The sequence below is a fragment of the Dipodomys merriami genome, unplaced genomic scaffold, assembly GCF_024711535.1.
Source record: "Dipodomys merriami isolate MVZ:Mamm:240054 unplaced genomic scaffold, mDipMer1.0.p SCAF_44, whole genome shotgun sequence".
Lineage (NCBI taxonomy): Eukaryota > Metazoa > Chordata > Mammalia > Rodentia > Heteromyidae > Dipodomys > Dipodomys merriami.
This window is the reverse complement of record NW_027206002.1, coordinates 3,505,198-3,526,673: the sequence shown is the minus strand read 5'-3', so window position 1 is coordinate 3,526,673 and position 21,476 is coordinate 3,505,198. Positions and strand designations below refer to the sequence as shown.

Sequence of the window (21,476 nt, the reverse complement as noted above, 5' to 3'; positions counted from 1 at the left end):
AGCCACAGCATCACTTCTGGTTTTCTGGTGGTTAATTGGAGCCTCATGAACTTTCCTGCCCAGGCTGGCTTTGAACCACGATTCTCAGATCTCAGCCTCCTGAGTAGCTAGGATTACAGGGGGGGAGCCACTGGCACCCTGCAGTATATTATTCTTTTATCATGATTTTAGCTAGTACTATTGAGGTAAGATAGACTAGGGAAAAAGGCATGGGGAAACAGTGGTACCAAGCACAGGCCCCTTGGGTGTGGAGACCTCACTTATGAAGGATGGTTACAGGCACAGCCTTCTGTGCCTGCCCAGGAAACAGGAATAGGAGCTCCAACTGTCAAAACCTGAGAATGCGATTCTGGGTCATCGGAGAGATCCAGGGGTCTCTTTTACCATCCAGAGACTCCGGTGGTCCTAGCCACCCATGCAAATTGGGCCCCCAGCTGACCTCAAAGATCCCTTTTGGCTTCATATGGCTAACATCCTTAATTAGTGGAATTACTACACTGGATTCTACTTCTCCCTACATGGGGCCAAGCTTCCTGATAGGAGCCACTGATCAGCAATGATAACACTTATGTTGCAATGAGTTGAGTGAGGTACTAGAGGTGGGAATGAAGTGGACAAAAATTACCCCTCTCCCCTTTCCCACATCCAGTTGCCAGAATGTGGTGTGGTGGGGCTGTTGCTGGAATGCAGGCTGGGAGCAGGCTAGGTAGGGCTGTCTGAATCCATAGCAGAAGCCCACAAGGCATGTTTTTATTCTGGTCCTGGGGCTTGAACTCTGGGCTTGGGCACTGTCCCATCTTTTGTTCAATGCTAGCACTCTACTACTTGAGCCACAGCACCATTTCCAGCTTTTTTTCTGGGTAGTTTATTGGAGCTAAGAGTCTCATGGACTTTTCTACCTGGGCTGGCTTTGAACTCTGATCTTCAGATCTCAGCCTCCTGCGTAGCTAGGATACAGACATGAGCCACCAGTGCCTGGTTCCTCATAAAGCACTTTTAAATAACAATACAGAAGGGGTAGTGACAGGATGACATGATTTCTGCATAACTACACAGGAACTGCCCACCTAGTCAGAACTTGATGTCAGTCCACCTGATCTTTGGTATATCCAATTAATACTTAGTTTGTGTGTAACCAGCTTGTATAAAACTCAGGGTCCCCCCTTCCTTGGGATCCAAACTTCTGACACTAGCCTGGTTTGAGTTGTCAGCAATATACTCCTTTACCCTCTCTAAAAAGTGGTTTCAATCTTAGCTGGTCTATGCTGTACAACACTACTACATAAAACACAGCTTAGTAGGCCATGCCACTGGGGCAGAACACATATCTCGTCTTCATGAATCTCTTGGTTGCATCAAGAGGACATATAAGTGATTAACTTCACCATCTCAGTTTTATGATTCCTCCACAGTGTTCAGCCAGGGCCAAATCACCTAACGATGTCTGAACCCCAAACCTGTGCACATTATCAAGTGAAGCATGACTGTATTTATTTTTCAGCAATTCTTGTTTTTCTTTAACTGTTTGTGTGCCCACCCCCAACACACACAGACACACAGACACACACAGACACACAGACACACACAGACACACAGACACACACACACACACACACACACACACACACACACACACACACACACACACACACACATGACCCATGGAAACAGTCACTCCATGTTACTCCCTTGAAATTCAGAAATAAGAACAAGTACCAGAAATCTCACATGGAAAACTCAGCAGCTCTCACAGTTCTAGTCTTCTGAGCTAACTGAGGAACCAGGGCAGCTGGAATATTCTAAGAAAGAAGAGTTCAGCAGAAGCCCAGAAAAAAATATCTAAGAGAAAGGATTTTTGGATTGTTCAAGACCCCTCTTCCACAAAAAAGTCCAGTTGTATTTTTGCTTCTAGAATTGGGAAGATAACTCAGTATCTCTCAGCTAAATGCATTCTTTAGTTTAAGACATTCTCAATTAGTGTCTATTACCTGTACCCAAAGCCTTGGTATACAGCAGGAAATCAAGAAATACTAGTTGAAGTGAACCCATGAACCAATTTATCAGAGCCTGTAATTCACTTTTTTAAAGCATATTTCACACCCCTAATACATGTCCAGAAAAACCATCATGCTCCACAGAAAAGGGTTCTGATTCCTCCCTTCTTTTAGTTCCTATGTCAAGTACTGCTAGTAGAAAGGTTTTCAGAGCTGTGTGCCATTTGCTAACACCTGTAATCCTAGCTACTCAGGAGGCCAAGTCCTGAGGATCCTGGTTTGAAGTCAGCCCAGGTAGGAAAGTCTGTGAGATTCTTATCTCCAGTTAATCACTGAAAAAGCTGGAAGTGGTGCTGTGGCTCAAGTGGTAGAGCACTAGCCTTGAGCAAAAGGAGCTTAGGGGCAGTGCCCAGGCCCAGAGTTCAAGGCCCAGAACCAGGAAAGCAAGCAAGTAAGAAAGAAAGAGAAAGAGAAAGAGAAAGAGAGGGAGGGAGGGAGGGAGGGAGGGAGGGAGGGAGACTGATTTTCAGTTCAGATCAGTCTGGATTCAAGTTCAGGTTGTGCCATTTATATGACCTCTGGCAACTTAGCTCTGAAACCGGCCAGATGAGCCCAATATGGGGTGGGAGGGAGACTGGGGCCAAGAATCTGGGGGGGGGGGCACTAAGGTGGGAGTAGAGCTCCAAGATGGGGAAAATATCCCTATACCCTTCAAATCTAGAAGGTGAATTGGAGGGCAGGGAGAACTCTCAACATTCCTCCGCTTACCTCTCACAAACCAGCTGAAGGCAGGCAAAGTGTATGGGAGGCAGGTGGGAAGCCCTTTAGCTTCCAGCTTCCACGGGCCAGCAACAACTGCACACCTGTTAGGAGCAGAGGATGTGTCAGCAGCGGGAGAGAGGCTAGCATTCCCATCCTAGCAGTCCTGCAAGTACTCCCAATGCAACCAATTCTTTGTTCTCCACTCTCTCTGGCTTCTCAGAGTATGTACGTCTTGCTTCCACAGTAAGGTGAAGCACCCACGGGCTACCCTTTTCCCTTCCTGTTTTCCTCTAGTCAAGTCCTCCGTATCTTCCCTTCGGTATAAATACTGTGCCTTCTCCCTGCAGAACGCATGCTGCAGCCCCCGTTCTCATACTTTCTAGTCACCCTCCGTCCTTCCCTTCAAGGGATCGGGGACTGTAATCTTGGGACAGCTGATTCGGAAAGGAGTGGAGAGGAAGAGCAAGGAGGGTCAACTCCTGTTTCCTGGAAAGGGATCAGAGCTAAGGAGCCTGAAGTCTTCACTGGGGAAAACCGCTCAGGTCAAAAGCGGATCTCTGGCTTCAGGGTAATGTGAGTGACCTAGGGTCAAAAGCCAGCCACATGTGTGTGTGGTCGGGGAGGGGGGTTCGGAGGGGGGTCAGGAATCATCCACACCACCCTCCCACCCTCTGCCGCCGCCTCGTCAGGTCCCGCGGAGCCGCTGCAGGGCTCACACTGCGGCTGCCCCGGCCCTGGGCAACCCGAGAGCTGCCAGCCCTTACCTGAGAGATGGGCTTCCCGATCCTGTCCTCATCCGCGTGCACTCAAATCCTGACCCAAACCCAGGAGCCCATTCCTGGCCCGACTCTTTTTTTTTCTGGTTGGGACCAAATTCCACGAGGTTTAGGGCATTCGATGCGTGCCCCTCCTAAATGAGCCAGACCTCGGTGGCGTTCCCGGCGCGCTCGCGTCCTCAGACCCGACCACCGCTGCCTGGTCCTTCCAGAAGCTCCGCGGGCGGCGGTGGGGCGGAGGGGGGGGGGTTCCACCGCCACCCCCAACTCTCCACTCAGAACACAATGAGCAGTAAGTCTGCAGCCTGGATCTGATTGCGCTTGCGCGTTGCCCTGGACCCCGCCGAGCCGAGTTCCCACAAATCTTAGAGCAGCAGGGCTTGGGCTGCTTGGATTCTTCGGGGGGGGCGGGGGGGGGGGGGAAATCCTCAGCGAAAGGGATGATGTGCGCCTGCGCAGAACGGGCTCTGCCCTTCAAACCCCGCCCTCCGGTCTAGCCGCTTTCTGTACGAAACTACGTTTCCCAGGAGTCTCTGGGGCGGCGGCGAGTCAGCTTAACCCTTCCGCCAGGGAGCGAACCACCATGCGTGCGTTTGGTTCCGTGTTCTGACTTGGCCCTTGTTCTCTATCTTGAAATAACACCCTGAAACCAAAGATCGGGAAAGGGAAAGTTGTCCATGACGGAAGTTAGCCCACGGGACCAGGGAAGTGGGGGGCAGAAGGGGCAAGGGAGCTAGTCTAAATGGAATGCTTGGTGATGGGAATCTGCTCTATTCTCATGACTCAATGTTGCTCCCATGGCCTGGCCCACACACCACCACACTCCCCTCCACCGGGGGTGACTTCCCTGAGTCTCCCGAGCCCATTCTCTCCAGCCTGTAATCTTAATCTAAAAGTGAAAGCCTACTTCCCAACCCCACCCCTCAGGTGTCAGGCACCTGAGTCCTCCTCGCAGGCTATACCCTTGGTCTAGCCAGTAACCTACACAATAGGATCCCGGAACTAGGCCATGAACTCTCAAGGCACTTCCCCAAATCCCTTGCAATTCTCCAGCTATACGCAACCCTGTCCCCTAGCCATGACCCTAAGTCCCTCCACCCCTGCCCCCATTAAGCCTCCTATCTCCTCTCTGGTGACCATGGTATCCCTCTTCTACTTTCCATTAAAGTTGATCTGGCCTGTTGAGTTTGCTTTCTGCTCTTTATTCTAATACTCTCATAACTCAGTTTCCTAAGACCCACGGCAGAAAAGGTTGCAAAAGCTGGCAGGATGGCAACTCCACCTGACAAGCTTCCAACACTTCCTGTTTGGCCTGGGGGATGGCCCGGGCATGGTGCAGAGACAGAATTCCCAATTTCATTCTGTAAGAAACAAGAGGCCAGCAACAGATAGGAGCTCAGGGCTTTATTGGGGGACAGACCTGCCCGGCTGGAATGGCAGGAATGGAGGCAGCAGATATGGACAGGTATGGGTGGAATTTAAACAAAATTTTAGGGGGCAGTCACATGGGTCACATGGGCAATAAATTGGGTACATTATCTGCTGTGGGAATTTCGAAGAGTCAGTTTCAAGAAGGTGTTAACGAAGGTGTTATGTGGGTTACAGGAATTGGGGGGGGGGAGTCACATTCCAAGAAGGAGTGTAAAGCGACTGTTACAACTGAAGCAGGAATTTGTTAGTCACACTGGGAAAACAATACACCCAGAAAACAATACAATATAGCATCGGGGAAACAGAAACTTAACGATTTTTGTAAACAGGGACACAGGGTGAGGACTTAACTGGCAAGCTGACTCTGAGACTTAGACATTGCAGGGAGAGGACACAGGGACACTGGAAGGCCAAGTTTGCTACAGGGACTCCAGGAAGACCTGATGGTGGCCAAACCCAGACATGTGGCTAAGGAAACCAGAAATGCTCCGGAGTCAGAACACAGGAATCACTCACTGGCTTATCCAGGCTGCCCTGGGTCCAGGGGAGCCTCCACTGGGATAATGGGGGACATCTAGATAAGTTACAGTCTTTTTCTGAGGTTCTTATTCTGCTAGGCAGGATGTGGTGATGGATAGGTATACCCTGCTAAGGACAGTTAATTGCCTTTGAATGCATCATTTTCCTGGAGCTCAAGAGGGGAAGATGAGTGTTTGAGATTTTTGTTTTTTGTTTTTTTTTTTCTCTGATCCTGGGGCTTGAACTCAGGACCTGGCACTGTCTTTGAGCCTCTCTGTGCTCAAGGCTAGTGTTCTACCACTTGAGTCACAGCTCCACTTCTGACTTTTTGGTGGTTAACTGGAAATAAGAATACCACAGATGTTTCTATCCGGGCTGGCTTAGAACTGATATCTCAAATCTCAGCCTCCTGAATAGCTAGGATTACAGGCATGAGCCACTGACTCCTGGCTGACAGTTTTTACTTTCTTGATGCTTAAAAAGCCAATAAGAGGGCTGGGAAGGTGGCTCAATGGTAGAGCGCTTGCCTTGCATGCCTGGGCCCTGGGTTCGATTTCTCAGCACCATATAAGCAAAAAGAAAAAAAGCCGGAAGTGGCGCTGTGGCTCAAGCGGTAGAGCGCTAGCCTTGAGCTGAAGAGCTGAGGGACAGCGCCCAGGCCCAGAGTTCAGGCCCCACGACTGGACCCCCCCCCAAAAAAAAAAGCCAATAAGAGGGCTGGGAAGTGGCTCAGTGGTAGGGTGCTTTCCTTGCATGCATGAAGCCCTGGGTTCGATTCCTCAGCACCACATAAGCAGAAAAAGCTGGAAGTGGTGCTGTGGCTCAAGTGGTAGAGCCCTGGCCTTGAGCTGAAGATCTGAGGGACAGCGCCCAGGCCCAGAGTTCAAGCCCCATGACTGACAAAAAAAAAAAAAAAAAAGCTAATAAGATCCAAGGTTTGTCATTTAGGTAAGTTAGCCACCTTTTAGGAAGCATTAACAGGACAGTGCTCTACCAGTTAAGCACATTTCCAGCCCTTTTTTCTTTATTTTTCAAATAAGGCCTTGCTTTTTTGTTGTAGATGAGGCCATGATTCTCCTATTTATGCTTCCTGTGTAGCTGGAATGAAGTAATACCATCATGCCTGATGGCAATCTGCTTTGTTCTCATAACTCAATATTGCTAACATGGTTGGCCCACTGACTACTCTCTCCCTAGGAGATTATTTTCACACCTAAGGATGACAGTATGGTACCTGAGTGTGACTATGTGTTGGACACTTTTATAAGCACTTTACATTATTACCTAATACAACCCAGAAGGCATATAGGTTTGTGCTATTATCCAATGAGAAAACGGAGGCCTTCATTGCTAAATGCCTTTGTCAGTGTCCCACAACCAGTAAGTAGAAGCAGGAATCACTCCTGCTGACAAGGAAGCTGTCAGCAGGACAGTCTATCTGCCCAGATGGCTGAGAGCTGGCATGTAAGTAGAACTCCCCTCTGTTTATCTGACTGGTTTTCCTGGAGCGGCTGTAGTGTGTTAGAGAAGACCTAATTGGAAGCTTTCCATAGACAATAAAAATAAATTAAAACTCAAAGAGTGACTCTGAGCATGAGAAATCCAATGTGCCCTCTGGCACTAGCCAGAGCTAACACACTGGCTTTATTGTTCCCAACATCCACTAGGGCAGTCCCCAGTTCTTGCCTATATTTCCCTCAGGCTCTAAACCGTGTCCAGGAAGAACTATTTCCTGTCTGCTTTTATTTTAATTAGGGATAAATGATCACTTACATTGGATGACCACTTACAATCAACTCTGATTAGTCTTCCTTCAGAGAGACCATTTCCTGCTGAGCCCTGTCACATGACCCTTTCAGGTAACAAGAGCATCCTTTTCCTGTCATTTCTTGATTGCTCTTCTACATTCACAATACTCCCTTATACTTTCCTAAAGGCTCTACATTCACAATACTCCCTTATACTTTCCTAAAGGTATAGTATTTTTCAGTCCTCTTTGCACTGCTCTTACTATTTCCCTCTCCCATTTCCCATCTTCTGTACATACTGCTGCCTCTTCCCTGAAACTTGGCACCGAGACTAAGGGTCCTTCACTTTGGAATGCCTCTGAGCTGCTTTATGCAGGATGGGTAGAGGATGCCTTACTCAGTCTGATAACTGCTCCAACATGCAGCCCACAGGAAGCAAGCAACTCCATGGACTGCAGGCGGGAACTGAAAATGCCAATGGGTATATACCCTGGAAGAAACCTGAACTAGATTCTATGTGTCCATAAAACTTTCAGAGTCCCATCTGGAGGGGTCCAGATGGGTTGTGATGCTTTTGGCAGATGCAGGTCTCACCAACATTTAAATGTTAGAAGCTATGCATAATCTAAGAGAGAGGAAATGGTGCCATATTCTACAGTTCCATCTGTTATGGAACTTTGATAACGTTTTTTTGGGGGTAGTAAGGCTTCAACTTCAGTCTTATGCTCTTGTTTGGCTTTTCTCTCAAGGCTAGCACGCTGCCACTTCTGACTTTTTGCTGGTTAATTGGAGATGAGAGTTTCACGGACTTTTCTGGCCCAAGCTGGCTTCAAAATATGATCCTCAGAGTTGAGTTGCATGAGCATGAGCATGAGCCACCAGTAACTGGAGATTGATAACTTATTTCACAGAACTCCAGTGGTGGAAATGGCTCTATTTAAGTCTTGAGTGATAGTTTAGCCATAGAGAAAATAGATTTAATCATCCCTAATCTCTGTGGTTTGAGGGCACTATGTTTCTTGTCATCTTAGAAGTCACCCGATTACATTCTAATTCCTTCCTTACATCTGACTTCTCTATCATGAGCTCCTTTAGAGTACTACTGAGAAGGTTCTCAGTAAATAATGTTATCTTGGTCATATTGGGGTTTTGTTTTTTTTTGTCCATAGGCCCAACTGTAATGGACAGAGATTATATCGCAGCCTCCTCCCCCCAGCAGCTGACTGGAAATGGGAGAGGTTCTTGGCAGAAGGATCTGGACCTACTGATTTTCTTCCATGGAACTTTAGAATTGTGATAAAGAGATGTAGAGCTAGAAGGAAGGTGGAAAGCCACTGGTGTGGTTACTATAGGAAAACGGATGCTTATATTTTGGGGCCAAACTTAATTGTGAAAAAAGCACCAACTATCCATAAGAATGTGGAATGAGGGGCTGGGAAGGTGGCTCAGTGGTAGAGCGCTTGCCTTGCATGCATGAGGCCCTGGGCTCGATTCCTTAGCACCACATAAGCAAAAAGAAAAAAGCCGGAAGTGGCGCTGTGGCTCAAGTGGTAGAGCGCTAGCCTTGAGCTGAAGAGCTGAGGGACAGCGCCCAGGCCCAAAGTTCAGGCCCCACAACCAGACCCCCCCCCCAAAAAAAAAGAATGTGGAATGAAGAGATAGAAGCCCATGTTCTATGGCCATGCTGTGAGAGGTAGAGGATAGAAAAAGGGAAAGGTACAGAGCACAGATAACCTTGGCTGATAATAGTTCTTAGTTACCACGAGGTCTATCTCAAGTCACACCAAAAAAACAAAAACAAAACCAAAAACAACTATTCATGACTCTCAAATATCATGAAAGCCACAGTTCTATCTGCCAATGGACACTGAAGGAAAGGTTTAGTCTTCAGAAGAGGGTAACATAATGGAGGTCTTTTCTCCCAGATACTTATGCTCTGAGTATTCTTTGTCAGCATATCCTGAGTGACAGCACCCTTTCTCTCATTCTGAGTTTGAGGCTTGTAGGGAATGTGGTCATCCATAGACACTGAGCTTCCCTACTCGTATACACTGCGTCCTTTATCTCAGAATGCAGGTCCTAGGGCTCCTTGACTATACGCAAATACAAACTGAGTCATCAAAACAGGCTAAGAAGGCAAATGGAGCACTGAGCTAACTGTATCCTCAGAAACAACCGTCTTCTTTCCCTCCATATGTTTGGCTTTTTTTCACTAACTTATTTTTTTCTCAAGAATCTTCTTGAGATGACCACAGACTCAACAAAATATTCAAACAACACATCAGTGCCCTCACATAACCAGCCACTTTTGTGTGGTTTTAATTGTGGCATTTCAATCTAATCAAATAAGAATCCAAGACTCCTTCTTGTTCAAATAGATGTATCTCAACCGGCCACCAATTTTGGCTAGATTCAGCCTCATTCATTCTCCTTTCTTCTCACATGATATTTGTTAGTATAGTCCTTTGAAAGTTAAAAAATGTATTTTATTTACTTTGACTTCCTAAATATATCTGGTGCACATTTAGGCCTTGATAAATATGAAAAAAAGGAAACTATTCTACCTACTCACACTATGATGCATCTATAAACTATTCTTATGGTTATTCTGAACATGTCTTAAGTTACAAACTTTCTATTCATATGTGAAATTTCTATGTTTATCTTCAACCCCTCTCTCTTCTCCTTTCCACTCTGACAGTCAAATGACATAAAAATAAATATTTATTTGACTCATGTACTTAAAGTCTATATTTAAATTACATTGTCTTCTAAATAGCTTAACAAAAGACTAATGACTATCAATTAAGAATTAAAAAAACAGCATGCTATTTCATTAAGGTTTATACGATTAGTGTATCACCTGGTAGAAACCAGACTATGTTTTAGGGGAGAAAGTAATGAAGAAAGAGGGGAATGACTTGGAGTGGTAAACAGGAGTTAGTAGAGGTAGAGAATTTGGCAAAACATCCATATACCAGACTGTGGAAGAGAGGCATCAAGACAATACATATAACAGAGCAAAACACCAATAGCTTCCCAGTGTGATTTTTTTTGTCAGTCATGGGGCTTGAACTCTGGGCCTGGGCACTGTCCCTCAGCTCTTCAGCTCAAGGGGAGCACTCTACCGCTTGAGCCACAGCACCACTTCTGGTTTTCTAGTGGTTTGTTGGAGATAAGAGTCTCACAGACTTTCCTGCCCAGGCTGGCTTTGAACTGTGATCCTCAGATCTCAGGCTCCTGAGTAGCCAGGATTACAGGCGTGAGCCACCGGTGTCTGGCCACCAGTGTGATTTTTTTTTTTTTAACATTTTAGCTAACAGAAATGTTTGAAGGCATGCTAAATCTACAATATCTCATTTACTAGATAAGGAAAGTGTAACCTGGTAAAAAAGTGGTAACTTGTGCAGGTTAGTTGCAGATCAGAACTACATACCAGGTGTGTCTGTCCAACCAAGTACTGTCATATTTTCTCTCCTGTGTGAACTCTGTGATGTCCAAAGGAGAATCTGCAGTGTGACACAATAGAACTTATCTCCATCATAAATCTTCATCATTTATATATTAGCTATTCAAACCTTCTGATATAAAATAGGTTTTACCTTCTGAATAAAGGTGATCTCCATTTTTATAATGGTTCCTATGCTGTGGTACAAGTACTATCTTACATGACATATTGCATTTCAACCAAAAGATTCCCATCTTTGTTACATTTCTTAGGAGTCTACACCAATATGACTTCACTGATTATTAATGAAGAGTTAATTAGCATCAGGAGGCCAATGGAAACTTTCCTCACATATGAGTCCTTTGATGCCTTGTAAGGTTTGTGCTCCGACTGAAGGCTTTTCCACATTCATTACACTGATAGGGTTTCTCTCCTGTATGAGTCCTCTGGTGTACAATGAGGGACGAGTTCTTAATGAAGGCTTTCCCACACCTATTACATTCGTAGGGCTTTTCTCCAGTGTGAATTCTTTGATGCTCAATAAGGTACGCGCTCTGGCTGAAGGCCTTTCCACATTCAGTGCATTCATAAGGTTTCTCTCCAGTGTGAATAACCTGATGGACAGTAAGGGATGATCTTCCAGTGAAATGTTTCCCACAGACCATACACTCATAAGGTTTCTCCCCAGTATGAATTCTTCGATGTTGAGTAAGAGAGGAATTCTTACTGAAAGCTTTTCCACACTGATTACATTCAAAAGGTTTCACTCCGGAGTGAAGTCTCTGATGTTCGATAAGGTATGTACTTTGGCTAAATGATTTTCCACACTTGTTACATTTGTAGGGCTTTTCTCCAGTGTGATTCCGCTGATGTAGAGTTAACGTTGAGCTCTTACTAAATGCTTTTCCACATTCACTGCACTCATAAGGTTTTTCTCCAGTGTGGCTCCTCTGATGTACAGTAAGATGCATACTCTGGCTGAAGGCTTTTCCACATTCATTACATTCATAGGGTTTTTCTCCTGTATGTGTTCTCTGGTGAACAGTTAAGTTCATGCTTTGTGTAAAAGCTTTCCCACATTCATTGCATTTGTATGGTTTCTCTCCCGTATGAATCCTTTCATGCTGAATAAGGGATGAATTTTTGCGGAAAGCTTTTCCACACTCTTTGCACTGATAGGGCTTCTCTCCAGTATGAGTTCTTTGATGAACAGTAAGGTTCATGCTCTGACTGAAGGATTTCCCACATTCATCACACTTGTAGGGTTTCTCTCCAGTATGTATTCTTTGATGTACAGTGAGGGAGGAGCGTTCGATGAAGTGCTTGCCACAAACGTTACACATATAGGGTTTCTCCCCTGTATGAATCCTCTGGTGCTTAAGAAGGGAGGAGCTCTGGCTGAAGGTTTTCCTGCACTCATTACATTCATAGATTTTCTTTCCTACAAACATTCTCTGCGTTTTCATGAGTTTTAACTCAGAATTTTGTTTCACATCTTTTCCATGTAAATTCCAATTTGGGGGCCTTTTTGACATAGGAATGCTTTGGGGAATATCAAGGATTGAGCCCTGATCAGAACCTCTTTCAAATTCATTATCTCTGAACATGCTCCTCTCAGTATAGGTTTCCTTATGGGTAACTGCTACTTGGCCCACATGTATGTCCTGCTCCCTCTCTAACCATCTGTCAGCTTCCCAGGTTGAATTCCAGACTTGTTCCCTTTCCATTGTGGTCCAATGGGATAAATATTCAGGAATGTGGGGATTTGGAGTTGATTCTTTTGTTTCAAGTCTTGTCCCCCAGTCTGAAAAAGAATTCAAATGTTTTGTGTTGGGAGACTGGAAAATGTGTAAGGAAGGAATGAGGCATTGAAACAAAAATAAGTATTAGGCAGGGATTTCAAAGACACCTACACTTACATAGAACACTTATAAGACAGGAAAGGTACAGTGAGCCTGTATATTAAAGTGAGTGGATAGAAGCAGGGGATGAACAATCATGAAGTTGAAATTAAAAGATACTATGCAGAAGAGATGAGATTTATGAGAAGTAAGTCAGAAAGCTCATAACAGCATTTTCTTCCCTCCTGTCAAACTGCTTAGGGTTCTACATCAAATTAATATAAACAGTAAAAAATGGCTCAAATTTTGAATTTTAATACCATCTTAAATGTTTACTGCTCTCTATTTAGGTCAGTATTCACAGCTATAAAATAAGATAAAAATAATATGATGAAGAGTAAAGAAGATAATGTATATAAATTGCACTTGAGAAAATACTTGTCTGAAACACTATGTACCAGAATATACTTGAAACGTTAGTCTTTGAGAGAAAATGATGCAATCTACTGACAGATATAAACAAGTTGTAAAGGGGTTAACCTTTTCTAAATATCCTTTCTGTGAAAATCAGGGCTGGCAATGGAAAATCCTTTGAACTTCTGGGTGGGAAGAGGTGGGTGTCTCACAGGATAGATAATAAGAAACTGCAATCTGAGAATGAGATTTATAATTACCAATCAAAGTCAACAGAACAGAGCTTAACACTGAGCCAATGAATCAAAGGTTGTATACACAAGGTAGACTAGGAAGAAAGGGTTAGTCATTAACTGGCCCTCTTCCTTCCAACCCAACTGCCTTACAGAAAAATGTCAAGAGGAAAGTTAAACAAGTTCCAGCTCCAAGACCCACACCCCATCAAGTAACTCCTGAGAGAATATTTATCCAATAGAGTATGAAAATATGAGCAGAAAACAGGAGTTGCCCCATGGCACCATGGGAAAATCCATCTATGCAAATTCTTTGGGAATTCTTCAAGTGCTACCCACAACACAACATAAAGTACAAACTCAAATCAATTAGCACAGCTAGACAATGACAAAATCCAGGAAGGACAGCCGCTACTGAAAGATAGATGAACATAGAAAAAGCTAAGTTTGGAAACAATGCATAGATTTAGGAAATAAATTTTAAGAAGAAAAAAATATCAGGAGAAGAAAAAGTGGCATGAAAACCTCCCATGTAGGTCTGTATGATGTGTAAATTGAGCTGAGCAGAGTATTCAAAGGCTGCTCTCTCTTCTTAGATTAGACAGGGCACCAAGAGGACTAACAGGTGGACTAATTTGGCAGTAAAAATATCTAAGGAAATCTGGAAAGAATATCATTTTCATGACTGATAGTTTGTCCTCTAATGGAAACTTCCTGTTCCTAGGGCTACATTCAAACCTTTCTCTCGTGAAAGAACACATAAACTCCTCCTTCCTGGCACTTGACCCCAAAATTTGTATGAGTCTCTCTACTTCAATCAAGCAGGTCTCCTATCAGTCACTGCTACATTCACTCCTCCTTACACCAAAACCCTAACATACCAAGTTATTGTTAGCTGGGATAATACTAAGTAGTTTACACTTTCTGAATACCTTCCATGTTCCAAGACCCAGGCTAGGCGTTTTACATTTCATTTTATTTGAACTTTCAGGAAATGTATGAAGTATGCATTATTAAATGAGATAAACTGTGAGCCATTCCTAATGATGCCAAGAGTACGGCTGACGTAAAGTCAGTGCTGTTATTCTATCATCACCAAGAGGAAGTGATGCTTCAGAAAGGCAAGTCATATGCCCAATGCAATGCAGCTATTAGGTGGTAGAGGTTTCCATTGTAGCAAATCCTTTCTTCTAGATGTCTCTTCCCTGTGTGATGGGAAAACACTTAATTCTCTTCCTCCTCATCCTCATCTTTCCCTTCTCTAGGTATTGAATCACTAATGATCTGGGCACCTAACCATACTTGTTCTTATTGCCCTTTCCAGGTGCAATCATTATGACTGTATCCTGTACAGATGTGCCTCTTCTATGAGTCTTGATAAACCATAAGCCTATAAGCACCAGGACTACCTTTCATATGACTTCTTCCCCTTTCAAAGCTTCCAAGAACTCAAGGTAACCAAGTGGGGATATTGAAGAGGGAGTCATAAAACAAAACAAAACCCAGCCAAATGGCATATCTATAGCACACACACAGTATGGAAGTAAGAAAGAAGTCTGAAAGAAAAATGAGCTTACCTGCACTCCCACGAGCAAGACCTAGCGGCCATTGTCTTTGCTGTCATTCCCATGGGCTCCTCTCTATGGGATCTTTTCTGTAGGATCCTTCCTGGGGTGTCCCTCCTAGAGATTGTGTAAACTTCAAAGGAGACGAAGCCAAGGGAAGGAAAGGAAGCAATGAGAAGAAAGACTCCTGTAACAACAACAAAACACCTACAAATAAATGACATATCAGCTGCAGGACACCTGAATAAGTAAAATGACCATTTTTATCTATGAGCTTTGTTTTATTAAAGTTGTTTAGAAACCAAAATGAACACAAAGAAATGTGCTGCACTACTGGAGAGGATGTCTCGGTATTCTAAGCTGTCATGTCTTTAAAATGAATCTATATAATTTAATACAAGCTACACCTAAGTAATGATGTTTCAAATTATGGAAAAAAACTTATGAAAGGTAATTGTGTTACACAATAGCCAGGATTCTTTCTGAAAAAGAGTACCAATGAAGACAAATACCACCTCTTCTTATTCATACAAAGAAGCTAAATAAGTTGATCTCATTGAAGCAGAAAGTAGAAATAGAGGCACTCAGTACTGTGAAGGGTGGTGTGGGTTAAAGAGTGATTGGTTATCATGTACAAAATAGCTATTAAAGCAGTTATAAGCCTCACACCAGTGGCTCATGCCTGTAATCCCAGCTACTCAGGAGGCTGAGATCTGGGGCTCATGGTTCAATGCCAGTCTGGGCAGGAAACTATGAGACTCTTATCTCCACTAAACTACTGAAAAAAGCCAGAAGTGGTGCTGTGGCTTAAGTAGTAGATCACTTGACTTGAACAAAAGAAGCTCAGGGACAGTGCCCAGGCCCTGAGTCCAAGCCCTAGGCCTGGCAAACAAAAGAAGACAAAACAAAAGTTATAGTTACTAAAAATAAGAACATTTAATATTACAATAGGATGACTAGAGTAAACAATAATTTACCATATTATTCCAAAAAACTAGAAAAAAGGATTTTAAAATTTTCCCAACACAAAACACATGACAATCTCTGTGGTCATGAATATGCTAGTCATCCTGAATTGATTTTTTTTTTTTTTTTTTTGTCGGTTGTGGGGCTTGAACTCTGGGCCTGGGCGCTGTCCCTCAGCTCTTCAGCTCAAGGCGAGCGCTCTACCACTTGAGCTACAGCGCCACTTCCGGTTTTCTGGTAGTTTATTGGAGATAGGAGTCTCACGGTCTCTCCTGCCCGGGCTGGCTTTGAACCGCGATCCTCAGATCTCAGCCTCCTGAGTAGCTAGGATTACAGGCGTGAGCCACCAGCGCCCGGCCCTGAATTGATTTTATACACACATACACAAGTATATATACTTATACATATACAATGTATACATTATGCCAATTAAAATGTTTTAAATTAAAATGTTTTAAATAATAAGAATCTAATGAGACATACCTTGCCCATCTTAAGAGTTAAATATATTGGAAGGTAGTATTACCAAATAAGCAGAAACATGAACCTCCTACTGTGTAGCGGGACCACTCCAAAGGTAGTGACTGTAGTTGTAAATAAAACAGGTAAACTCCCTTATGATAATGAGATTAAATCTTACCATCATAAATGAGTCAGGAAAAATGTATATATATTTATACATACTGTATATATACACATATGTGTATATGTCTGTTTATATGTATATATAATGTGTGTGTACATGTGTATTTATACACTGGAATGGGAGCTCAGTGGCAGATTACTTGTCTAGTATGCATGAGACCCTGGGTTTTACCCCCAGAAGAGTGATAGGGAAAGAGAAAGAATGAGATACTGGACACAGTGAATGAATATTGAAAAAGTGATAATTCACATCAGTTGAAGAAAGGATCAATAACATGACAAAGTCTTGCCATTTGGAAAAGAAAATATACACATGAATGAAATGATAGTAGTAAAAGCAGTAGATGAATAATTCTGTGATCTCACAGAACAGGCCTCCCTAACAAGGATGTTAAAATCCAAACATCAAAGGTTTTAATATCTGATCATATGAACATAGAACATGCTTGCATAGGAAAAACATGCTTATCTAGCAGATGTAAAATTAAACAATAAAACTGGGATTGAGTGGTAGAGCACTTGCCTAGCAGGCACAAGGCCCAGGGTCACACATACATATGTATACACACACACACACACACACACACACACACACACACACACACACACACACACAGAGAGAAAACTGCATAAAAATTTCCATGGGTATTCAAAATGCAATTTAAACACCCTATCATTTGTACCTCTCAGAAGTAAAAGACAACACAAATGCAAAGTTGTTGCGAGTTAATTAGGGACTCTCACACCGCAAGTGTTGGTACAAACTGCAACTTCTCTGGACAGAATAAGACAGGAGGAATCAAAAGCCAAACTGTACCCTTAACTAGAGATTTCCCCTTAAGAAATACATAAAATGTGACATAATGCAAAGACTACCATAACTAGATGGGAATACCTGTATCGTTTATTTAAAAAACAACAACAACTGGATACTTGTGGCTCATGCCTGCTGTCCTGACAGCTCAAGAGGCTATGATTCAAACCCAGCCTAGGCTGGTGGTATGGCTCAAGTTATAGGGCACCAGCCCTGAATGCAGGACACTTTGAATTTAAACCCTGGTACTGGGGGAGGAGGGGTGGAAGGAGAAAAAAAAGATCAAAAGGCCTAAAAGGAGAATTAAATATGATACAGTCCTCTTCTCCTTCAAACTCATCAACATATGCTTTCAACACATCAGATTTAGTTAAGCTGCTTTTGAAAAACTGGCATAAGTAGATGTTTTCAACATAACAGATTTTTTTTCCATTTCTATGGAACAGATTTTTAAAGCCTATTTTCTATCCTCATAGAATGATAGTAACATGAGTAAAAATTAATAGTTTTACTTGTGCACTTCCCAGATGCATTTGCTAACTCAATTTTAAAATGCAAATGGAGAAAGATAACATTCACATTCCGTTTAAACAAAATGATCCCTATTTATACATACACACGCAGAGTTTTAGAGATTTTTGAATGATTTTGTTCATCTGAGTTTTCAAACTGACCTATGGTGAACATTTAAAAAGAAAAAAATTTAAAAAAAAAAGGCTGGGTGTCAGTGGCTCACATCTGTCATCCTAACTGTTCAGGAGGCTGGGATCTGAGGATCGTTTGTTTGAAACCAGCCTGGGCAGGAAAGTCCGTGGGACTCTGATCCACAATTAACAACAACAACAACAACAACAACAAAAGTGGAATTTGAGCTGTGGCTCACGTGGCAGAATGCCAACTCAGAGACAGTGCCCAGGCCAAGGCCCGGGACACACACACACAGACAGAGAGACACAAAAAGAAAAAAAAAATCCTTAAATCTGGCCAAGGTTGACCTTCTTAGGGCGAGGATTCCCAAAGCCTGCACTCCTGGGATGGGAAAGCTGAGGGCAGGTTCCCAAGATGTGGCGGGCACAAAGCGCAGGTACAGGAGCCCAGCGCCAGGTCTGGCCCCGCCCCTCCCGCCCGGCCCCGCCCCGCCCCAGGCCTCCGAGGGGGCAGGTCACCCCACACGCGAGCTGCGCGTCCCGGGATGGGGATGCGCGGACCCCACGGAAGCCCGCGCGGAGCAGCTCCGGGTGCGCGCGACCCCTGGAGCCTTTGCCCCCAGATCCCTCAGAAGCCGAGCCACTCCGCCAAGTGCCGCCCACCCCGCTGCTAGGCCCCGCCCCAGCTCGGGCCCCGCCCCAGCCCGGAGCCCTCCCGGGACAGGTGGGAGGGCCGAACTGTCGACACTCGGGGCCCCGGTGGTCTCCCCGCGGCCTGGCGTCCGGGGCGTGAGGGGGCGCACCTGCAGCTCTGTGGCCCGGCGACCCGCGGGGGGACCGAGGACGCTCTCCCAGCCCATCCGTGGCCGGCTCCGCCCCTCGGGCCGCTTTTGGCCTCGCCCTGCGGTCAGCGCTCCTCCTCTGAAAGCCTCTGAGACTCGCGGACTGCGCCCGAGAGACGCTGCCCTCACCCTGGTCCTGTAGGAGCCATAGCGGCTGGCGGACACACGCAGCCGCGCCCGGCGCGTCGGACTACATTTCCCACAAGGCCACGGAGCCGCGGCCGGGCGTCTCCCAATGTCCCAATGCGCAGGCGCGAGGGGGGGGGGCGGGAGGAGATGTGTTTGTGGGAAGCCGACCCGGGCGGGCTCCTTAAATCTACTGCTATGCACCTCTCCTCAGAGCCAGTCGTCGGGGAGAACGGGCAGCTAGGCCTTGGCTGTAAAATAAAAGGAGGCTAGAGGAAGTAAGTAAGTAAATACTTAACGGGCACCCCGAGAGTTGTAGCTGTCGTGTCCAGTGCCCTAGAGCGCTCTCAGGCTGCTAAGTATTTCAAATTATCGTGGTCTACGAAGCCAGCCTCTCTGTCAGTTAAATGTGTGGCCCGTGTTCAGGTAGTATGAGTTGGATCTGCCACTTTGGAACTTGAAATGTGACATTTGGTTTAATTAAAAACTGCTAGGGCTGGGACTGTGGCTTCGTGGTAGAGTGCTTGGGAAGCATGCAGGAGGCCCTGGGTTCGATTCCTCAGTACCACATACACAGAAAGAGACAGAGGTGATGCTTTGGCTCAGGAGGTAGAGTGCTAAGCCTTGAGCAAAAGAAGCTCAGGGACAGTGCCCAACCTTGAGTTCAAGCCCCAGGAGTGGCCTGGCAAAACAAAAAACAACCCTGCTAATTTCTTCTGCCATTTACTTTTGCTTAGACAAAGTCCTGAATCAAACATTGGACAGGCTCAGAGAGCCTGGCTTTCTCCCAAGCCAGTTGTGTGTATCTGTGTGTGTGCATGCTGGTCCTGGGGCTTTATAACTCAGGGCCTCATGCATTCACTTGATTCTTTTCCTAAAGGCTGGTGCTTTACCACTTGAGTTACACCTCCACTTCTGCATTTTTGCTGGCAAATCGTTGATAAGAATCTAATGGATTCTGGATTCTGCCCAGGATGGTTTTCAATTATGGTCTGCAAATCTCTGCCAGTTTTAACAAGAATCCTGTGATGTCTTTTGCTCTTGATATAACATGAAATTACTCCTCACTCACCTTTGATGTCTTAAGATCAAAATTGTCTTAAGTATTTTGTCTGAGTTTTCTTAAGAAAACAGTGCCATTCTCTTAATTTGCAAACATGTTCCATATACTCAAGAGATAATTATACCTTTTGTTCTGACCTTTTCTATTTTATTGGGAATCCCCAAATGGCTAATCTGAAAAGACTTTGTCTGTTCAGCCTTTCACCTTCTCATAGCATAGGAGTTGGTTAATGGGTTTCACAAGCAGGAAAAGAAGGAGGGGCTGAGGCCAGGAGTTTAATTCTCTAAGCTGCCAGATTGCTGTTGTACATAGCCGCAATCTTCACAGGCCAATATTTTGCCCCTCTATTCACTGCTATTGTCAGGATAAGTTTTGACTGTGTTCTAAAAGTGAATGTGCCAGAAGCTTGGTCCCAATATAGTGGTGTAGGAATGGTAGAGCCTTTAAAAGGTGGAGCCTAGTGGAAGGTCATGAAGTCATGGCTGTTGTATTAGGAAGTATGGTCTTTAGGACTAAGTTCTTTTCATAAGAGTGTGTTGTTATAAAAAAAAAAAAAAAAAAGGGAGAGCCTGGTCCTTGAATCTCTGGTTTCCTGTCTTCAGTGTGATCTCTTTTATACTTGTTCCTGCCCCTGCCATTCTGATGCCATCCACAATAAGGCCCTCACCAGAGGCTACACTGATGAGGCTAAAAATGTGAACTAATAATAAACCTCATTTCCTTTTCAGTTGTGAAGCCTCAGTTATGTCATGTAACACCAGAAAATAGACCAAAATGTTGCCCTTATAAGCCTTGAGGAGGCCACTCTCTACTGTGCTTGCTCAGGGGTCAACACTTTTTCTTGTTGGTGTACTTGCACCCTACTCACACATTTCAAAGAAACAGCCTTCAAAGATTCTGCCCAAGTGATCCTGCTTAAAGTTTGGCAATGACCCTAGGCAAGGTCACCAAGCTCTTCTCCTTATCTCTTTTTGACCACAAGACTGCAAGGAATGTAATTCTGGAGACTAATGTCTGTACATCAGGAAATAAGCACCCTCAAGGCCACCATCTGGCCTGGAAGTCATACCTCGGCTCATACAAACGGAAGCCCATGTTCCTGAGGTTTTCATAAAGATGCACTAACGTTGAATTGAAATCCCTTTGTACAACTCCATAATAACAATTGTATAAAAATTAAAAGCATCCTCTCCCCCATGGGACTAAAACTGTGCTTTTATTCCCCCTCAATATGGCAGTGTATAAAGACCTCATTTTGCCTGACACAATTAATAAACATCCTCTACTCCCAAACTCTGATTATTTGTGATTGGCATTGAGTTTAAGGAACTGAATTTCTAGAATCACTGCCAGAACTTTGATTCTCATATATCTGCACTCCCTTTTAAGATAGTAATTGGTTGTAGGCACTTGGTTAAAAATAAAAAATGTGTGTGTTTAACCTTTAGGGCAGGGGCACTGCCTTGAGTCCTGACCCCAGCATTCAAAAGCATCTGAAGAACAGCTATCACCAAAGTCCCCTCAGCTCCCAAATTTCTAAGTGCCCCACTATACCAGCTGAGTCACCACCAGGGGTATCAAGGGAAAGGAAGGAAAAGACAACAAAAGGCTTTAATGAAGAAGATTCATTTTAATGCTTTAC

At 44.4% G+C, this 21,476-nt stretch overlaps 2 protein-coding genes across 2 annotated transcripts in view; both read right to left on the bottom strand.

The window, feature by feature from the left end:
• The window catches only part of LOC138808029 (zinc finger protein 208-like), a 53,441-nt gene extending 49,551 nt beyond the window's left edge, over positions 1-3,890 (bottom strand). The window contains exons 1-2 of the mRNA XM_069993993.1: positions 3,521-3,890; positions 2,763-2,857 (exon numbers count right to left, since the gene is read on the bottom strand). The gene's annotated coding sequence lies outside the window, so the exon portion shown is untranslated. The remainder of the gene's footprint in view (positions 1-2,762; positions 2,858-3,520) is intronic.
• Positions 3,891-4,921: 1,031 nt separating this feature from the next.
• LOC138807937 (zinc finger protein ZFP2) lies at positions 4,922-18,784 on the bottom strand. The gene is made up of 3 exons (XM_069993806.1): positions 18,607-18,784; positions 14,744-14,918; positions 4,922-12,482 (listed from the first exon to the last, which is right to left on the bottom strand). Exon 3 carries the CDS (start codon positions 12,403-12,405, stop codon positions 11,026-11,028), a length of 1,380 nt encoding a protein of 459 aa, XP_069849907.1. The 5' UTR covers positions 12,406-12,482; positions 14,744-14,918; positions 18,607-18,784; the 3' UTR covers positions 4,922-11,025.
• Between the last annotated feature and the right edge of the window lie 2,692 nt (positions 18,785-21,476).